General features: G+C 39.8%; 1 protein-coding gene across 1 annotated transcript in view; it reads right to left on the reverse strand.

Moving 5' to 3' along the window:
• Positions 1-15,490, reverse strand: part of SOS2 (SOS Ras/Rho guanine nucleotide exchange factor 2) — a 61,925-nt gene that overhangs the window by 27,446 nt on the left and 18,989 nt on the right. Inside the window, exons 3-8 of the mRNA XM_065683549.1 lie at positions 13,739-13,870; positions 11,778-11,942; positions 10,916-11,119; positions 9,269-9,412; positions 4,062-4,172; positions 1,862-1,960 (exon numbers count right to left, since the gene is read on the reverse strand). Coding sequence (XP_065539621.1) covers positions 1,862-1,960; positions 4,062-4,172; positions 9,269-9,412; positions 10,916-11,119; positions 11,778-11,942; positions 13,739-13,870 — 855 coding nt within the window. The remainder of the gene's footprint in view (positions 1-1,861; positions 1,961-4,061; positions 4,173-9,268; positions 9,413-10,915; positions 11,120-11,777; positions 11,943-13,738; positions 13,871-15,490) is intronic.

The raw sequence follows: 15,490 nt of genomic DNA on the forward strand, positions 1-15,490 counted from the left end.
CTCCACCACCACCACTTCCCTGGGCAGCCTGTTCCAGTGCTTGACAGCCCTTTGGGAGAAGAAACATTTCCTAACATCCAATCTAAACCTCCCCCCTGAAGCAGCTTGAGGCCATTTCCTCTTGTCCTGTCACTTGTTACTTGGAAAAAGAGACCAACCCCCACCTCACTATAACCTCCTTTCAGGTGGAGAATTTGGGTAGTTTTGGGCTGGTTTGTTGTGTTTTGGGGGGTTGTTTGAGCTTTGTTAAATATTTTCTAAACTATTAATAGAAATGCTTAAAGATCTAAAATCTATTGAGCCCCTTTCTACAAAATACTGGTAAACCATACATTGGAGATGTGTCGTTCATGGGTCAAAACAAAACATCCTTATTTTTACTTAACTATATCAAGATACAGAAAAAAATCACAGCAGACATAATGAAAACAAGACTGAAATTGGAAAGAAAATGAAAAAAGGACTCTGTGCCAGATGTTAACTATGCATCTGGTCTTAATTGCTATTTTTTGCCTTGAGATTCGAGAAAATTTTCTATTTTATTATACAAAACGTCTATGTTGCAAAGTTCCCTTTGTTTCCTTTATACAAGTAAATCATTTGAAACGCAAAGCAAGACCACACAGCACACTGGTACAACACTACTACAATCACTTTTTACACAGAGAATTTAAAAGTGTAATCTCTGTTTCCATTTCAAAATGCCAGCTTATAGCCACAGGATATTTCATCTGTTTAAGTATACCCCAGTTAGTTAATAATTCACTTACTCTTAGAAGCTTTACAAACTTTCCCAACTAAAAGGGACAAACCTTTTTTACAGTATCCTCAGCTACTTGAAAAATACTTAAAAGATTTGAGCCTTTTAAAAGATCCTGCATTTTCTACAGCAACATTACTTTTTCTTATTCAAGAATATTATAGATCTCAGACGTTAAATTTCTGCTGACCGCTGGCCTCTCTTGTCATAACTCACAGCAAAATCATTTGCTTGTAAACAAAAAGATACACACTCAGTTAGTTTTTGGCTTTTAGTTGTTATACCCAAGGGAAATATCTACTGATGGGAACCACCTTGCTAGTGCACATAACAATGAAGTATGTGCAAGTGATTTGTGCTCAAACCAACAGAGGCTGTTCCAAAATAAGTTATGCCTCACTAGGCAAAACCGCTCATGAATGCGAACTAGAAGCCAACCTAAACAACTTGTATGGGTTAGACCCCTGAAATATGTCCCACAGGAGTAACTTTTTATCATCCAAATCAGAATTCCATAAAGCCTGACATTTAATCAGTGTCATTTTGTAGAAAGTAAGAAAATAATAGTGCTTATTTGAATTCCTACTCGATACGGAGAAAAGTGTGGTATGCTATAAAAATTATATTTTCTGCTGCATCTCTTCCATTTAGGACTCAGGACAAATGGGTGAACATTAAGAATGGATAATTCTGATTCTGCTGAAAGGAAGTGCTTCCCCAGCTCCCAAAATAAGATCAGCTGAGCTGCAACTGGAGTGTGACTTGAGCCTGAGAACACTGACCTGAATTATGCATCACTTTCCTCTCAACAGGCAAAAAATACAGAACTCAAGGAAATATAAATTATATTACAGCTCAAGTTCAGTAAAGGTTTATTTAATAAAAGACAGTTATTTAAAATGTTCACATTGGAACAACAGATGCTTTTGAACATTTTTCAATACAATGTTACTTTTCAGACCTATACTAACCAGTGTCGAATGTTTTCATATCTCTCAATATTCAGAAACAGTAAATAAAATCTGATCACCTGCTTAAAAATTCAGATTCTCCACATCAAGAAATGTTTTTAGCAGGAAACAAGAGTGTGGCCTTATTTACCTGTAATAACTCAAAGTAGTGCAAACAATGATAGACGGGGATAAGCATGAGTCGTGGGAGGACATATCGTACGGCTTCTTTAAACCCTTCAGCAGTAGACTGAAAAGGGAAAATAAACATAATTATTACACTGAAATACTCAAAACAGGACTAGATAAGTTAGTACTGCTCCGAGCAAGATGGCTGTGCTAGACACATCCAGAGTGCCCCCTCCATTCTACATTACACTATGCTTACACCTATTAGTATGCAAGAACAATGTAAGTTTGCAAAAAGGTTTCTGTCTAATGAAACTCATTATAAGATTCAGAGACACATAAATGCTCTAATATTAAGCAAACAGAACCTGTAAACACCAAATGCCATCTTCCAGGCACTGCAAGCAGCCTTTTCCGCCAATACGTTTTGATCTTGATGCATATGCACTAGTGAACCCATAGCTCTGAAAACACCACTAACTTCCACAAGTACTGGCACAATCTGTCTCCTTAAAATGGTAACCAGTTAGATGGTCCATATTTTTGCCAGAAACAGAAAATGTAAGAAGCTAGAGGACTAAGTTACCCAGAAGTCATTTTATAAGCATCCTTTATTTCACGTATCACAATCTGTAGCACCTTTGTATTTCAGCACTTTCTGTAGAACTCAATTAACAGCATTAGTTCAAGGTGACAACACCTTACAATAATGCAGCGCTTCAGACTAAGCAGCATGCCTTATTCCCCAGTCAACAGCCACAACCCAGAAGGCAGAGAACGCTTGACTGTATTTTGAAAAAAGCTCATACCCATTTCCAAAATAACATGTTTTGAAACTGGGTAGGGCCACATGTTTAGGGCTACAGTTTGCTGCAGAATTTAAAGCAAAGACTGGAATGTTAAAGACCAGCCAGGACTCTCATACACTCTAATAAACTTGTCACCGATTTCCCTCCAATGTCCTCTCCTCCCAGTTACGTACACTGTGCTTCAATTTACATCCAGTATATCACAGAAATACAGAAGTCTCATCAAGTACTGAAGAAATTAGTATCTCCTCTTCATCAGAAACTGAGAATCACAAGTTTATGACCCAGAAAATGAGTTAGATATTTTTTTCCATTCCCAGCAGCTAACTAACACAATACTTCAGGGTTGTAAGATGAGAGATATTAAATGGAAACTGAATTATCTGATCTCCTTTTTGAAAATGACCTCTCCCCCTGTTTAAAACCTCTGGCTGCGTCTCCCTGCAATGGCCAGAGACAGCTCATACATTTCCATGGCCCAGAGCTTGGACCTCTGTCTTCATGCCACAGCTTGGAGGAATGTGAAGGAACATCCCTAGGAAAGCCCAAACCTTTCTATGGTGAGGAGAGTCAAAAAGGAGGCCATATTCACTGCCAAATTACTGGATTACCGATTTAACATGGAATAGGGCTTTGGGATTTAAATTTGCTAGGGAGGTAGGAAAAGGGCCTTACTTCATTCACCAAGCAGTATTTGAGTGAGATGATCAGGCTTACTAAGCACTCATCACTGACGAGGAAACATTCACCCTGAAGGAATGGCTCTGAGGAATCTCAGCTTGCAGAGACATGGGCCCCAGTGAACCCTACAAACTAAGCGCTACTATAACTGATTTAGCTGGGAGCACCACTGACTGAACACCTGCTCAGCAGATTCTCACACTGCATTTCTGAACACAAGCTCGGTCCTCTTAACAGTGGCCTTTAACACGTGCCACATTGACAGAAGGAAGCGATAAACCCAAAAAAATATACATTAACAAATCGCATCTGATCTTGCTGGATAGTTCCATTAAAGAAGTGATTCAAGAAAAGCTGCCAGTCCCAGCCTAAATGCTGAACAAGGAGGCCTGGGATATGTATGGAAGAAAATAAAAAGATTGTGCCTGGGTGCCTATGTTTGGCATTAAAAGGCAAATCAGAAATACAAGTGGCAGGTATGAGAACTCACCCTCTATTCTCAAGTAAAACAGTCTGATGTGAGGACAAGAAAAACTGCAAAAGATGTATTGATGGCTCAGAGCTATACCCAGCTCTTACTCAAAGAAGCAGGAGTCCAAATATCTTGTAACAAGATAGAAAGGTCAGAATCTAGAGGATATGGTCCTCAGTAAGAAGTAAAAAATTACCGACAATTTTAAACCTCTGACATATGAGACCTAAAGCAATTCAGCATTTCTCATTTGCACTCACCTGAAAGTGGAGAGCAACAGCAGGTTTCGCCATTAAGTTATTAAAATGCTCATGAAATTGTGGAGAAAGAATATCCTGGGACAAGGTTTCATATGGATCAAAGGCTTGCTCCTAAAGAAAACCAGAGAATTATACACACATGTGAAGGATGCAAGGTATTTCTGTCCCAGCTGGTACAATTAACTCCTTTAATAAGCTGATACATAAGCAGAACTTTTCAAGAGAAGATCAATTTTGCCAAACAACTTCTGAGTAAACCACAAGCCTTTTTCACTTCTAAATTTGAGACGTACACATTTTCTCAGCATTCCTCAATCTCACCATGCTTATCACTAACACAGACGCTGTCTTACTGAAGCAGTGGGAACTATGGGAAGTTCTTGCTTTCAGCCCACCCACATTTCACACTGATTGGCAATTTACCTCCTCTGACAATGAAGAATGACATTTCAGAAAGAAGTGCAGGGCCCCCAACATGAGACATACATGGACCTGTTGGAGTGATTCCAGAGGAGGCCATGAAGATGCTCAGAAGGATGGAGCATCTCTGCTATGAAAACAGGCTGGGAGAGCTGGGGTTGTTCAGCCTGGAGAAGGCCCCAGGAAGACCTTATAGTAGCTTACAGTGCCTAAAAGGGCTGACAAGAAAGCTGGAGAGTGACTTTCAATAAGGGTAGGGATACAGCAGGGGGGAATGGCTTTAAAGTGACAGTAGGTAGGTTTACAATAGATATTAGGAAGAAGTTCTTTGCTGTGAGGGCGCTGAGGCACTGGCACAGGGTGCCCAGAGAAGCTGTGGCTGCCCCATCCCTGGCAGTGTTCAAAGCCAGGCTGGACAGGGCTTGGAGCAACCTGGTCTGGTGGAAGGTGTCCCTGCCCATGGCAGAGCATTGGAACTAGATGAACTTGAAGAATTCAAAAATTTCCAACCCAAACCATTCTAGGATTATCTAATTCTATGATAAAGATGAACTCTGGAGCCTATCACATGGAGGCATTGTTGTATCACCACCATTTCAGGGTATATCACACAAGAATGGTCAGTCACAAGCACTGGACTGCTACACACTTTTCTGGCCATGTTGGAAGGCTGGGAAAAATACCTTGCTCTGGGACAAAGCAGCCTCAGAGGAAAGTCCTCTGATGACACCAGAGCTTTCAGCTGCAAAAATTATGACTGGATGGAGTATCTGGCTGTGACTCTGTAATACCAACTACAGCAGGATGGGATGAAAACCTAACTACATGAATCTCTGCAGGAATAATTTATGACTGCTCATAGATCACGGGCTCCAAAGCCTGTCAGGCTGTTCTCAACTCTGCAGATTCACTGGGCTGAATCACTCATGAATCACCGGGTTATTCAGTGCTGATGGCACGATGCCCAGAATAAGCACATACCTCTTTTCACCTTAATGGCAAAGTGCTTGTCAGAATACAGGCTACAAAATTTGGGAGTACCAAATGCCACAGCGGCTCATCTGAATATTCAGTAACGTCTCAAGTCTTCCATTTGCAGAGGGTCTGGGGATTTTCCACCTTACACATGGGGCAGCTGCAATTAAACTCTTTGTGGGGAGAAGAGGCATGGAATGCACTCTCTTTTCACATGCAAATTGTAATCATCTCCTCATCAAGTTCTAATCACCGCTGTCCATTCACATTAGATCGTATCTGGGAGGAGGATGAAAGGAAGGGGAGAAGGTTTGGCACTTCAGCAACTGAAGAAAAATGATTAAACACTTTCTAACTGAACAGTCTGGTTTTCTTTAGCTGAATCTGAAACCATTCTGCGGCCTGTTTGTTTACTCCATGACTGCCCACTACCTGCAGGCATGCAGTACAGGGGTCATATTTTACAACATCCAATTAATAACAGGGGACTATAACACTACATATACAGTTCCTCTTTGCCATACTAACCAAGAAGAAATTAATATAAACATCTGCAGAAGCAAAAAGTCAGCCATGGAGTGTGGGTTCAGCTGCATCCAGAGGTAGGAAGCAGGAATAGACAGATGGTTGCAGCTGATCCACAAGGTCCTCTGCACCACAGAACACAAGAGTGGGGCTGGAACTACTGCTCAAAAATGTAACCTGGTATTTGCATGCAAACCTCCTGGGGGTGCCAGACCAACACACAGAATTGTTCCTGGGAAAGAAACTTCAGGACCATCCAGTTCCAAACCCCTGCCACAGGCAGGGACACCTTCCACTAGACCCGTTTGCTCCAAACCCCGTCCAGCCTGGCCTTGAACACTGCCAGGGATGGGGCAGCCACAGCTTCCCTGGGCAACCTGGGCCAGGGCCTCACCACCCTCACAGGGAAGAACTTCTTCCTAATATCTAACCTTAGTCTACCCTCTGTCATCCTAAAGCCATTCCCCCTTGTCCTGTCACTATACGTCCTACATATTTGCTCTGTGCTGCCTTTTTAAACTTTTTACTGCATTTTGGAAGTGTTTTCAGTTTCTTCGACTCAGACTTTAATCAGGATTTCAAGTTGTTTTGTTTGATTTTTGAGCATAAGTTTGAAACAAACCTCGAGTTATCTTCCCAAGGAGGCTAATTAAAATAAATAAATAAATAAATAAAGGGGGGAGGGTTATACTTGCAAGGTTGCAAAAGTTATTGAAATATGGAGATGTTAACTGACACCCCTGTAAGTTATCTTAATGCAGCACATAGTCGTGGACTGGTGTTTGTAGGCTTCATCAGCCCCTTTCCCTGTAGAGCACTGATTTCCAACCTTTTTTGCTTTGCTTTTGGAAACCTAAAACTTCTGTGGAAACACAAATACCAGCATAACAAATTTATAATGTAGTGATAATAACCTTGTTTTACTAGCTGCCTTCTGAAAACCACTTCAAAGTAGGTACAAAGCCCCTCTGCCCTCGGTTCTGAGGCTCCCTCGGCACTACCTGAACATCACTAAAGAGACTACCTCAGGCAATCATTAAAACATGTTGTAGTGGTTAGAATTGCAAAAGTTACCACCAAAGAAATGTTTTTCCAGCATATGAAAAAATATTCATTTCCCACTCCTATGTGTCAGGCATCAAGTGTTTTAATTTCCTCCACACCAGAAAAAATCTTATTTTCCCTGTACTTCCTTATCTCAAGAACAGCTCAGTATTTATGTTTAAACCTTCCAGAGAACTGGTACAGAAAAACAAAGCACAACACTCCAGTTTGCAAGGGTTGTTTGTTTTTAATTATCCTTCCAAATAAGCTGAAGGACCTTTATAATGGAAACACTAAGAGAACAAGCCTGGCAGTAAGATAGGCAGAACAAATAAACACTTCACTTTCCTATCACCCTTTAATGATCCCTCTTGCAAATACACACAGAAGGATGACCCCAGCATGTGAGATGATCAAATGAACAGCCTAGTTATTAAGTAGGTCTTGCTCCATATTAACTGAATTATTATAGTAAAACTTACTATCTATATAAAAAGGCTTGAATAATCTGTTCTTCATTTCCTAATAAGTTTTTCAGTGAATGAAAATCAGGTGAGATTTTTTTTACTCACTGAAAAAGATTTGTTTCCCTTGAAGCACAGGATACCTAAAAGTAGCTTTTTCAATAAACTGAGATATGCATGTTTTCCAGGATAGTGCTGTTCCATTCCAAATTTTAAGTCTTTTTTCAACTTTAATATAAGCTACTTAAATTCATTGTTCAACTGCTTCTCCATACCAATATATAAGCAATTATGCCTTAATAACTTAAGAGCTAAGATCTAGGCAACTGAACTTTCCTACTGATATGTCATGAGTACTTTACTGAAGTAGCGCCACAAAAACTTTATGGTATATTCATAAGTGCGCAGCACATGGGCTGTAGCATCCATGTTCTTCACACCCACAAAAATGTAATCATTTTCCAAACGGTGTGTTCATGCAGTCCTCAGATTTAAAAAAACAAAATTAAATGTAAAAGTGAAATGGAAGTTTTATCGGTTGTCATTGTCTTTATAAATATCGTAATTTTAAGATAAAACCCATAAACTTCACATTCACCATGTAGTTCATCTGAGAGATTCTCTCTCAGGCCGCACCACGTCATTTGACTTCCTCTGAAATAGTCAATGATTACCTGTACATTTTGGTACAAAAAACCTGTGGTCAATAGACCCCCCAAAAAGAAGTAGACTCCATTCAAACATGTTCAGAGACAGCAGATCTCCACATCCAGCTCAGTAATTTGTTCCCAGGTAGCTCCCCTGACAGTTAAAAAGTTGAGGTGTATTTCTAAACTGAACTGTCCTCTCATCTTTCAGAAACAGCTTTTTTGCTGCGCACCTCTCTGCTGCATTAAAGAGTAATTTGGTACTCTATTTTCGGGACATGAAAATACATACATACCTATCCTGATTTGATTAAACAGAGAGACATACTTCCTCAAAACTTTAGTTTTGTGACTCTCTTCTGTAGCCCTTCCAGTATTTCAATGGCCATCAAAATAAATTAGAAAAAAAATATTAAAAAAGCCCAACAAAACTGACAAAATAATTGTTAATAATGTTTCAGCATGAGCCACACCAAATCCATGTGCAGTGTCTTCCCTTATTTCTTCTCTTTAGTATCTATTTCACAGGTCAATGGGTATCAATAGCAATTTTGCTGCACTACTGAACCATAAGCTTCTGTTCAGCTGCACATCTGTTTTGATACTTCATTCTTTCCTAGAGCCACTGCTTTGCAGAGATATTTCCCATTCCAGATGTACAACGATGTATGTGCCTGAATTAAAACCACATTTTGTTTGACTCAGCTCACTGTCCAGAATAATGCAAGCCACTCATCTTGTAGATCTACATCCAACTGCTATGATTCTGGGGTAGCCCTGCTCCTGACACCAATGCCTACAAATTAGGCACGCCTACTTTCTTTCAGTAAGCAATCCCACGTAGTTACTTTTCAAATCCACATCCATCCCTACAGGATGGCAGCAATTAATTCCCACTCTAAAATAAGATTTTAGTTTTGTGCTTACCTGCTTGGTATTGTTTCTGTGACAGGCAGAAAACACTATAGCTTACCTACTAAAGAATGGGTAGGGAAAACCTCTGTTCAGAGCTTATTAAAAGGACATTTTACAACTGCAGATTTATCAGAGATCTCAGTCATGACCAAAAGTTTAGTGAGAAAATAAAACAATTGGTGATTAAAAACAAAGAACCACCACCAAACCACCGTACCTCTGCAAGATCCTCAAAGCAGCTGCCAGCCAGAGGATGAGGGCTACTTTCATCAGTCATTTCAACAGTATCCTCAATCAATCCCAAAAGCTTCACTGTCAACTCATGAATATCTGAAATGTTGCTAAATATCACATCAATATCCTGCAAACATAAAATGTGTTGTAGTGTTTAGAATTATTTATTTTGCTTATGTAAATACTGGAGCATTTTTTGACGTCTGAACCAAGAGGTAAAGTGGAGAGGAGCCAACAAAAAGCTAGGAAAAAGTTAAATTACTTGGTCTTGCCAGGCCTGCAGGCTTGCCCGGGCCCATCCAGCTTTGCACAATTCTATCCAAGTGAAAGAAAGCGAACCATCCTTCCCAAGCCAGAGCAGAGCAGCACCAGTCGTGGTACATGCTATTCAATGCTTTGGACAGAAATGCCTGACCTTTTCAGCCATAATTCACAGCTTTTATTTTCCCCTCTGCTGGTTCTTGTTTCTCAGAACACAACAGGAAGGAGGCAATTTAAAGCAGCTCCAAGGTCAGATCCTCTAAAGTGCAGGTAAAACTAAAGCAGCTTCTGGGCTACTTTAGAATACTACCTGGGCACAGAGGAGGAATCAGCATCTTCCTCTTCCAAATTCTACTTTGGATTTTTCGAAGCCACACACCACAAACACACTCAGCTAGGCAGCCCTTCCAATGACCTGCATTCTTCTTCTGACCCCTCTGACACAAACTTCTCAGAAGCCTTCTCTGTCCCAACCTTACACTGCAGAGTTTGCTTGACCTCCTGCCAGCGCCAAGACCATGGCAACCTCTTCGTGGGAACAAGCAATCTCAAAATTTCTCATACCCATTCCCATATAACAAAAGAATATTCGTCAGCTCCAAAATATTCCTTCTTTCTCTTCCCATCACTTTCATTTGAATCCTGGCCCCACATTTGCACAATGCTCTGATACCCTTTCAGCTACTGAGGAACCTCTACACCAGCTGTAAGGGGAATGTCTCCTGCTGCCTCTCTTAACCTGTGTTAACATCACCTAAGTTCTGCTAGCCTGGTCTCTTTCCCCGTCGTCCCAAAAGAAGGATTCACTAATCTCTTACGATTACTTCTCTTACAAGAGCTGTGCTTCCTTTCTAAACTCCAGCATCCTGAAAACCAAATTTGCCACACATAGAATTTCAGGCAAATATTTCAATCATTTATCAAATGGAAACTTCATTCATGGTCAGTGTCACACTACAGAATGCAGAGCCAAGGGCTGCCTTGTAGTTTCTGCAGATAGGGGTGCACTGGAGTAGACTTCCAATGTCAATTCAAGCATTCATCTGCATTCACTGTACATGCAGGTAGGTAACTGTTCATTTTTATGTTAAGCAAAAGTGTAGCTATCACCTATATGACCAAAGGACTTCAGCTATTGCTGGCATCTGACAGGCAATCGTGTCCATTAAGCTTCACTCTGAGAGCAGCACTCTTCATACTATTAATGGCAGTTCCTCCATTTTATTTCATATACAGACAACACTCATGCACTGACATATAATAAATCAAATTTAATTTCACATCCAACACAGTTAATGCAAAATTGATATGTTATGGCTGCTAATGGAGCTAATAGCATTACACATCAATAACCTATTAAAGGACTTACATTAGGTGTGAACAATTTTCTGTTTGATAGGAAAGCTTCCCGAAATACTTTTATTATCAGATTCAACTCCCGCAGATATTGCCTTTCTTCTACAATTTCATTTCTCACTAGGTCATAGTAGTTGAGTTCCCCAGAAGAAGAGGGCTCATCTTCACAGAGAGAAACTAAACCAATGTCATCCTGATCAAACATATCCATCAAAACCTAGCAAAAAAAAATTAAGATTACATGAAGGCTGATTTTTACACTTGGCTCAAGCTCAGCTATTTCAATGTGTTCAGAGAAATCCTTTGAGTTTTTAATACAATACTTTCTGTGATCACTTTCACAAGGGAGTAATATTTAAACTTTGGCAGCAGAAGGCTGTATCACTTGCCAAAGCCATTTTCCCCTTTGTAAGTTAGTAAGACCTAGAAAACAAGTTACGATTCATGCAGAATCAACTTTGAAAACAAGGCATCTTGCATAAGCCTTTGACAAAACGCTCCTGATAAAGATAAAATTAAACAAAAATGTTTCTTATTTTAATAAAGATGAAAACTAAAGGTCTTTTCCATATTACACAGAAGGAAAGAGCTGTCATGACAAAGCAACATCAGGAGGACAGTAACACAGCAGAGACATAAAAGACAATAACATTTTCTGTCCTTGCATTGTTTTGTAAGTACTACTACTGTTCCAAAACTTAACCGTCTTAACTTAAGCTTCAGTCTTTATTGTGACAGGTGTGGCATGTATAAGGGGAGAAGCTTCTGGATATGAGTAAGACCAGTTCTTCCCTCCTATCCTACTTCGGATATATTTCCTAAAAAAAAAACCCAAAACAACTCTAGTATCTACCATTTTAATCCCAACTCCTTACCTTATCAGCACACATTGAGACTTTAATGTCCTGCTGGGAGATCTCAAAGTGTCGTATATTGAAAACATAGTTTCCAGCCAGCTTTAAAATGTCAGCTGAGATGTATTCTAAGACAGCCACAATATAGAGAGAGACGTGATAATCTACCTTATAACCTAGGACCTCCTGCAAAAGCAAGAGAGAAAAGAAAGCTCTTTATTCCAGAAATTCATTCAGAATGACAATTAACACTGAAGTTTTTGCTGAAATTGATCTTGTCTGTGCTGACTATTTACTGTAATGTAATAGCCAGGGCAAAGGTCATCAAATGGAAATTTGAGCAGCTGCCTCAAAGGAAATCCTTACAAATATTTCCTTGTGCTATTTTGCCATACACTGACAGATGAAAAGCTACAGTACATTCAATAACACTTCCTCAAAAAATGACAGGCCTAAAAATAAGGTTCCTTCAACGAAGGGACTTCACTGGAACCACTCTTGTACTTAGATTTTAGTCTATTATTGATGCTTATTGCAGGACTGGCCCTGATCTGGAGTCTTCAGAAAAGAATATGCTTCATTTTGAATTGTTCTCAATTGAAAAAGTTATCTTTCATGAAATTACAGACTGTATGTTCAATGTGTTACTTGCTGTAATCCATTTTAGTCCATCCTTTACATTTGGCTAAACAACTAAGCTGTCTGCACCCGTGCATTTAATAAAATAATTAAACTCTAATAATCAAAGTCTGAACAGAAAAAAAACAGGATGAGTATTTCACATTCTTCTTGTAATACATGCTCCATGTTCTGCAAAGCATGCACTATGTGGCCTTTTATCTGTGACAAGACCATCGGGAATAAGTACAGATAAAGTCATGCATGTGAATAGTCCTGTTCTTACTGTATTTTGATGAACCGTATGAAAACCAGAACCTGTGCCTATACTGACACACCTCTACACCAGAATTCATAGAAGAAAGCCAGTGTTGTTGCCTGCAGAGGTCTTATTTAACACTCTTCTCTCCCAACGTTTCTTCCCCTCTCATTAAGTCACAAACTGAGACACTATATACAAGAACAGTGACTAGACCTGAAGGAGTGCTTTAATTTTTGTTTATGCTTGAACAGTGTTTTCTCAATACAGCTTGAAACTCTGGTGCAACAATGCCACCACTAGATACAAGCATTTTTAAAGCTATGAATGAAAAGCAAAAGCAATAAAAAAAAACCGAAACACCAAAAAGGAGCAATGTCTAAATCAGCCTGAATCTATTGATTCCCCACTGATTTAAAACTGATTAAATGCCGATTTAAAAATCAGAGTACTGTTTTATAATAAAAAAAAACCAACCAAAACAAAAACGCTACAGGGGCTAGGTATGAATCCATGTTTATGGCGTGGCATTAAATCCTCACTGTAAGCCAGGAGCTCTATACATGTTACAAGTAACACGACATCTAAGAACCAAGATGACCACTCTTCCCCTCAAAACCCACCAACAATAAAGTCTGTATTTGGTCTTTTGTTAACACTTTTTCAGAGCTATTATTTTAAAACCAGGGCATCAGTGACATTCAACAGTAACTGAAAGGACACTGATACACATCTTAAGTTGACAGTATACAAGGAACACAATCTACTTGTTCTCTCTTCTTCTATTTTGGCTTCTGCAACATTTTGAAACAAATAAAGGTGTCAGAAGAGTTCTACAGAAGTAAGTAAGGTATTTCAGTTTGTTTGGGGTTTCAAAGTAGAGTAATACATTAACACACTACTGTCTAGAACATGATGAATTTAGGGATCTACTTTTATTACACACTACAACATATTTATCCTGTTTTACTGTGACTCTTTACTCTTTTAGCCAGTATGAGAATCTGCCTTAATTTCACACAAACAAATAGTCATGCTGGAGAGCTAAAATACAGCTGTGTGCAGCTGACAGAAGCAGCTGTCATCAGGTTGTTGGTTTAAGTACCTTTAATAAAGGATGTATTTTGTCCACAGGTAGCAGGAGAGGGTTTCTTCTTTTTCGTTTCTCTATAGCAGACTGTGCATCAGCAATTGCCCACTTGTCTATTGGATGAGGAAATGTCTTTTGAACTCGCTCCTGTCCAAACATAAAGACTGCATTTAGATTAACTGCAGTAATCATAGAGAAGTTAGAAAAACACAAGAGCAAATTACTTCCCCTGAAGTATAGACAACTATTCTCCTCCTCAGTGTTTGCAACACATTTTCCTAACTGTTCTCTCCTTCTTATCCAACTCAGCTTCACTCTTTTCCATGATCCCAAACAACCTCCCTTCCGTAAACACAAACTCCTTCAAATGTCCTAAAACAACTGCTCTATGATCTTTATGTCACAGGAGCAGCAAGAAACCTCAGCTGAGAGCAGAAGCCCAAAATATAAACAACATCAGGAACTACCAAACAGTCTGCAGTCTAAATGAAGAAAAAAACAACCCACAAGTCAGTATTGTTCCTATTTCACAAGAGAGTGTAACTTGCTCTACATAGGTCAACTTTATGGCAGAAATGAGAAACAAGTGCAAGATCTTCTAACCGGGACAAGGACTGTGATTCATGGAAAGGGTAGGCTGTAACACTGGACTCCTTGAGCCCACACAGGAGCATCTTCCTCACTACGCAGCCAACCAGAGTGGGTACAGTTTACATCTTCCACTACGATGGTAAACAATATGCAATTTCAGGTTCTTTTATACAGATTCCCATTTCAACAGCTGCTATAGGAACAGCCAAGATGACCCCCACAACAGAACAAACTGCTTTGGGCAGTGGTCCCACACTTCAGCAGCCCCCAGGCTACACATGTATAAGATCCCAGTCCTGCTTTCCATGAAGTTCTCCAGACCTGTGACCTGGGAATTAAAATCTGAAATAATGAGTCTGAACTCAGATGGCTGCTTAAGTGACTTCGGAAAAACAGTGGTTTTAAGTTAGCTCAGGGGGAGAAGCAGTGATCACCTCCTGCTGCTCAGCCCACTGTGGTGCCCTTACTCCCCAGCATCACCAGGCAGCCATGGCATGTGGTATGGTGCCATACCTGACCCCTGCTTAAAACTGTAACAGTGTGAGGCTTGGATGGTGGTAACCCTTAGAGGAGAGATTTCATAGCTGAGCTGAAGAACTAGCTGAGAAAAAATGGTGTTATCTATGTGTCCTTTGATAACAAGATTTTTACACGTTCTGAAATGTGGGTAAAAGGCCCGAGATCTTCTTAGAGGCAGCTTTTAAATATTTGCACATGGACATTTAACACTCAACTTTCTGTGTCAGCTGTCTGTGCCAGGTAAACACATGGTGACCTTTCCTCTCGGACAGTAGCTGAAAGCTCTGGGCTGGTTCACCAAAATGAACTTTCCTTGAAAGAGCCTACCAGTAGATCACCCACAAAATGGATGTAACACGGCATTCAGCTGTCCTTCAACTTAACAGTGTATGTCACAAGTAAGACACACCTTCTGTGCTCTGACTTTACTGGTTCCCAGTGTTTTTTGGGAACAACTGGATGGGCTTTTTCCATTTATAAAGCCTTCATAATTTGAGATTTTAGACCTTGATCTTGCAAATACTTCAGTAAAATATTATGAACAGATATCTCCAGGCTGTTACGTAAATATCTGTATGATAACTTTAGAGATCACAGCTTTATGTTTTCTCTGAACAGCTAAAGCCAGCAGAGCTAAAAGCCTTAATTCATGGACCT

This window comes from Lathamus discolor, chromosome 6 (assembly GCF_037157495.1).
Source record: "Lathamus discolor isolate bLatDis1 chromosome 6, bLatDis1.hap1, whole genome shotgun sequence".
NCBI lineage: Eukaryota > Metazoa > Chordata > Aves > Psittaciformes > Psittacidae > Lathamus > Lathamus discolor.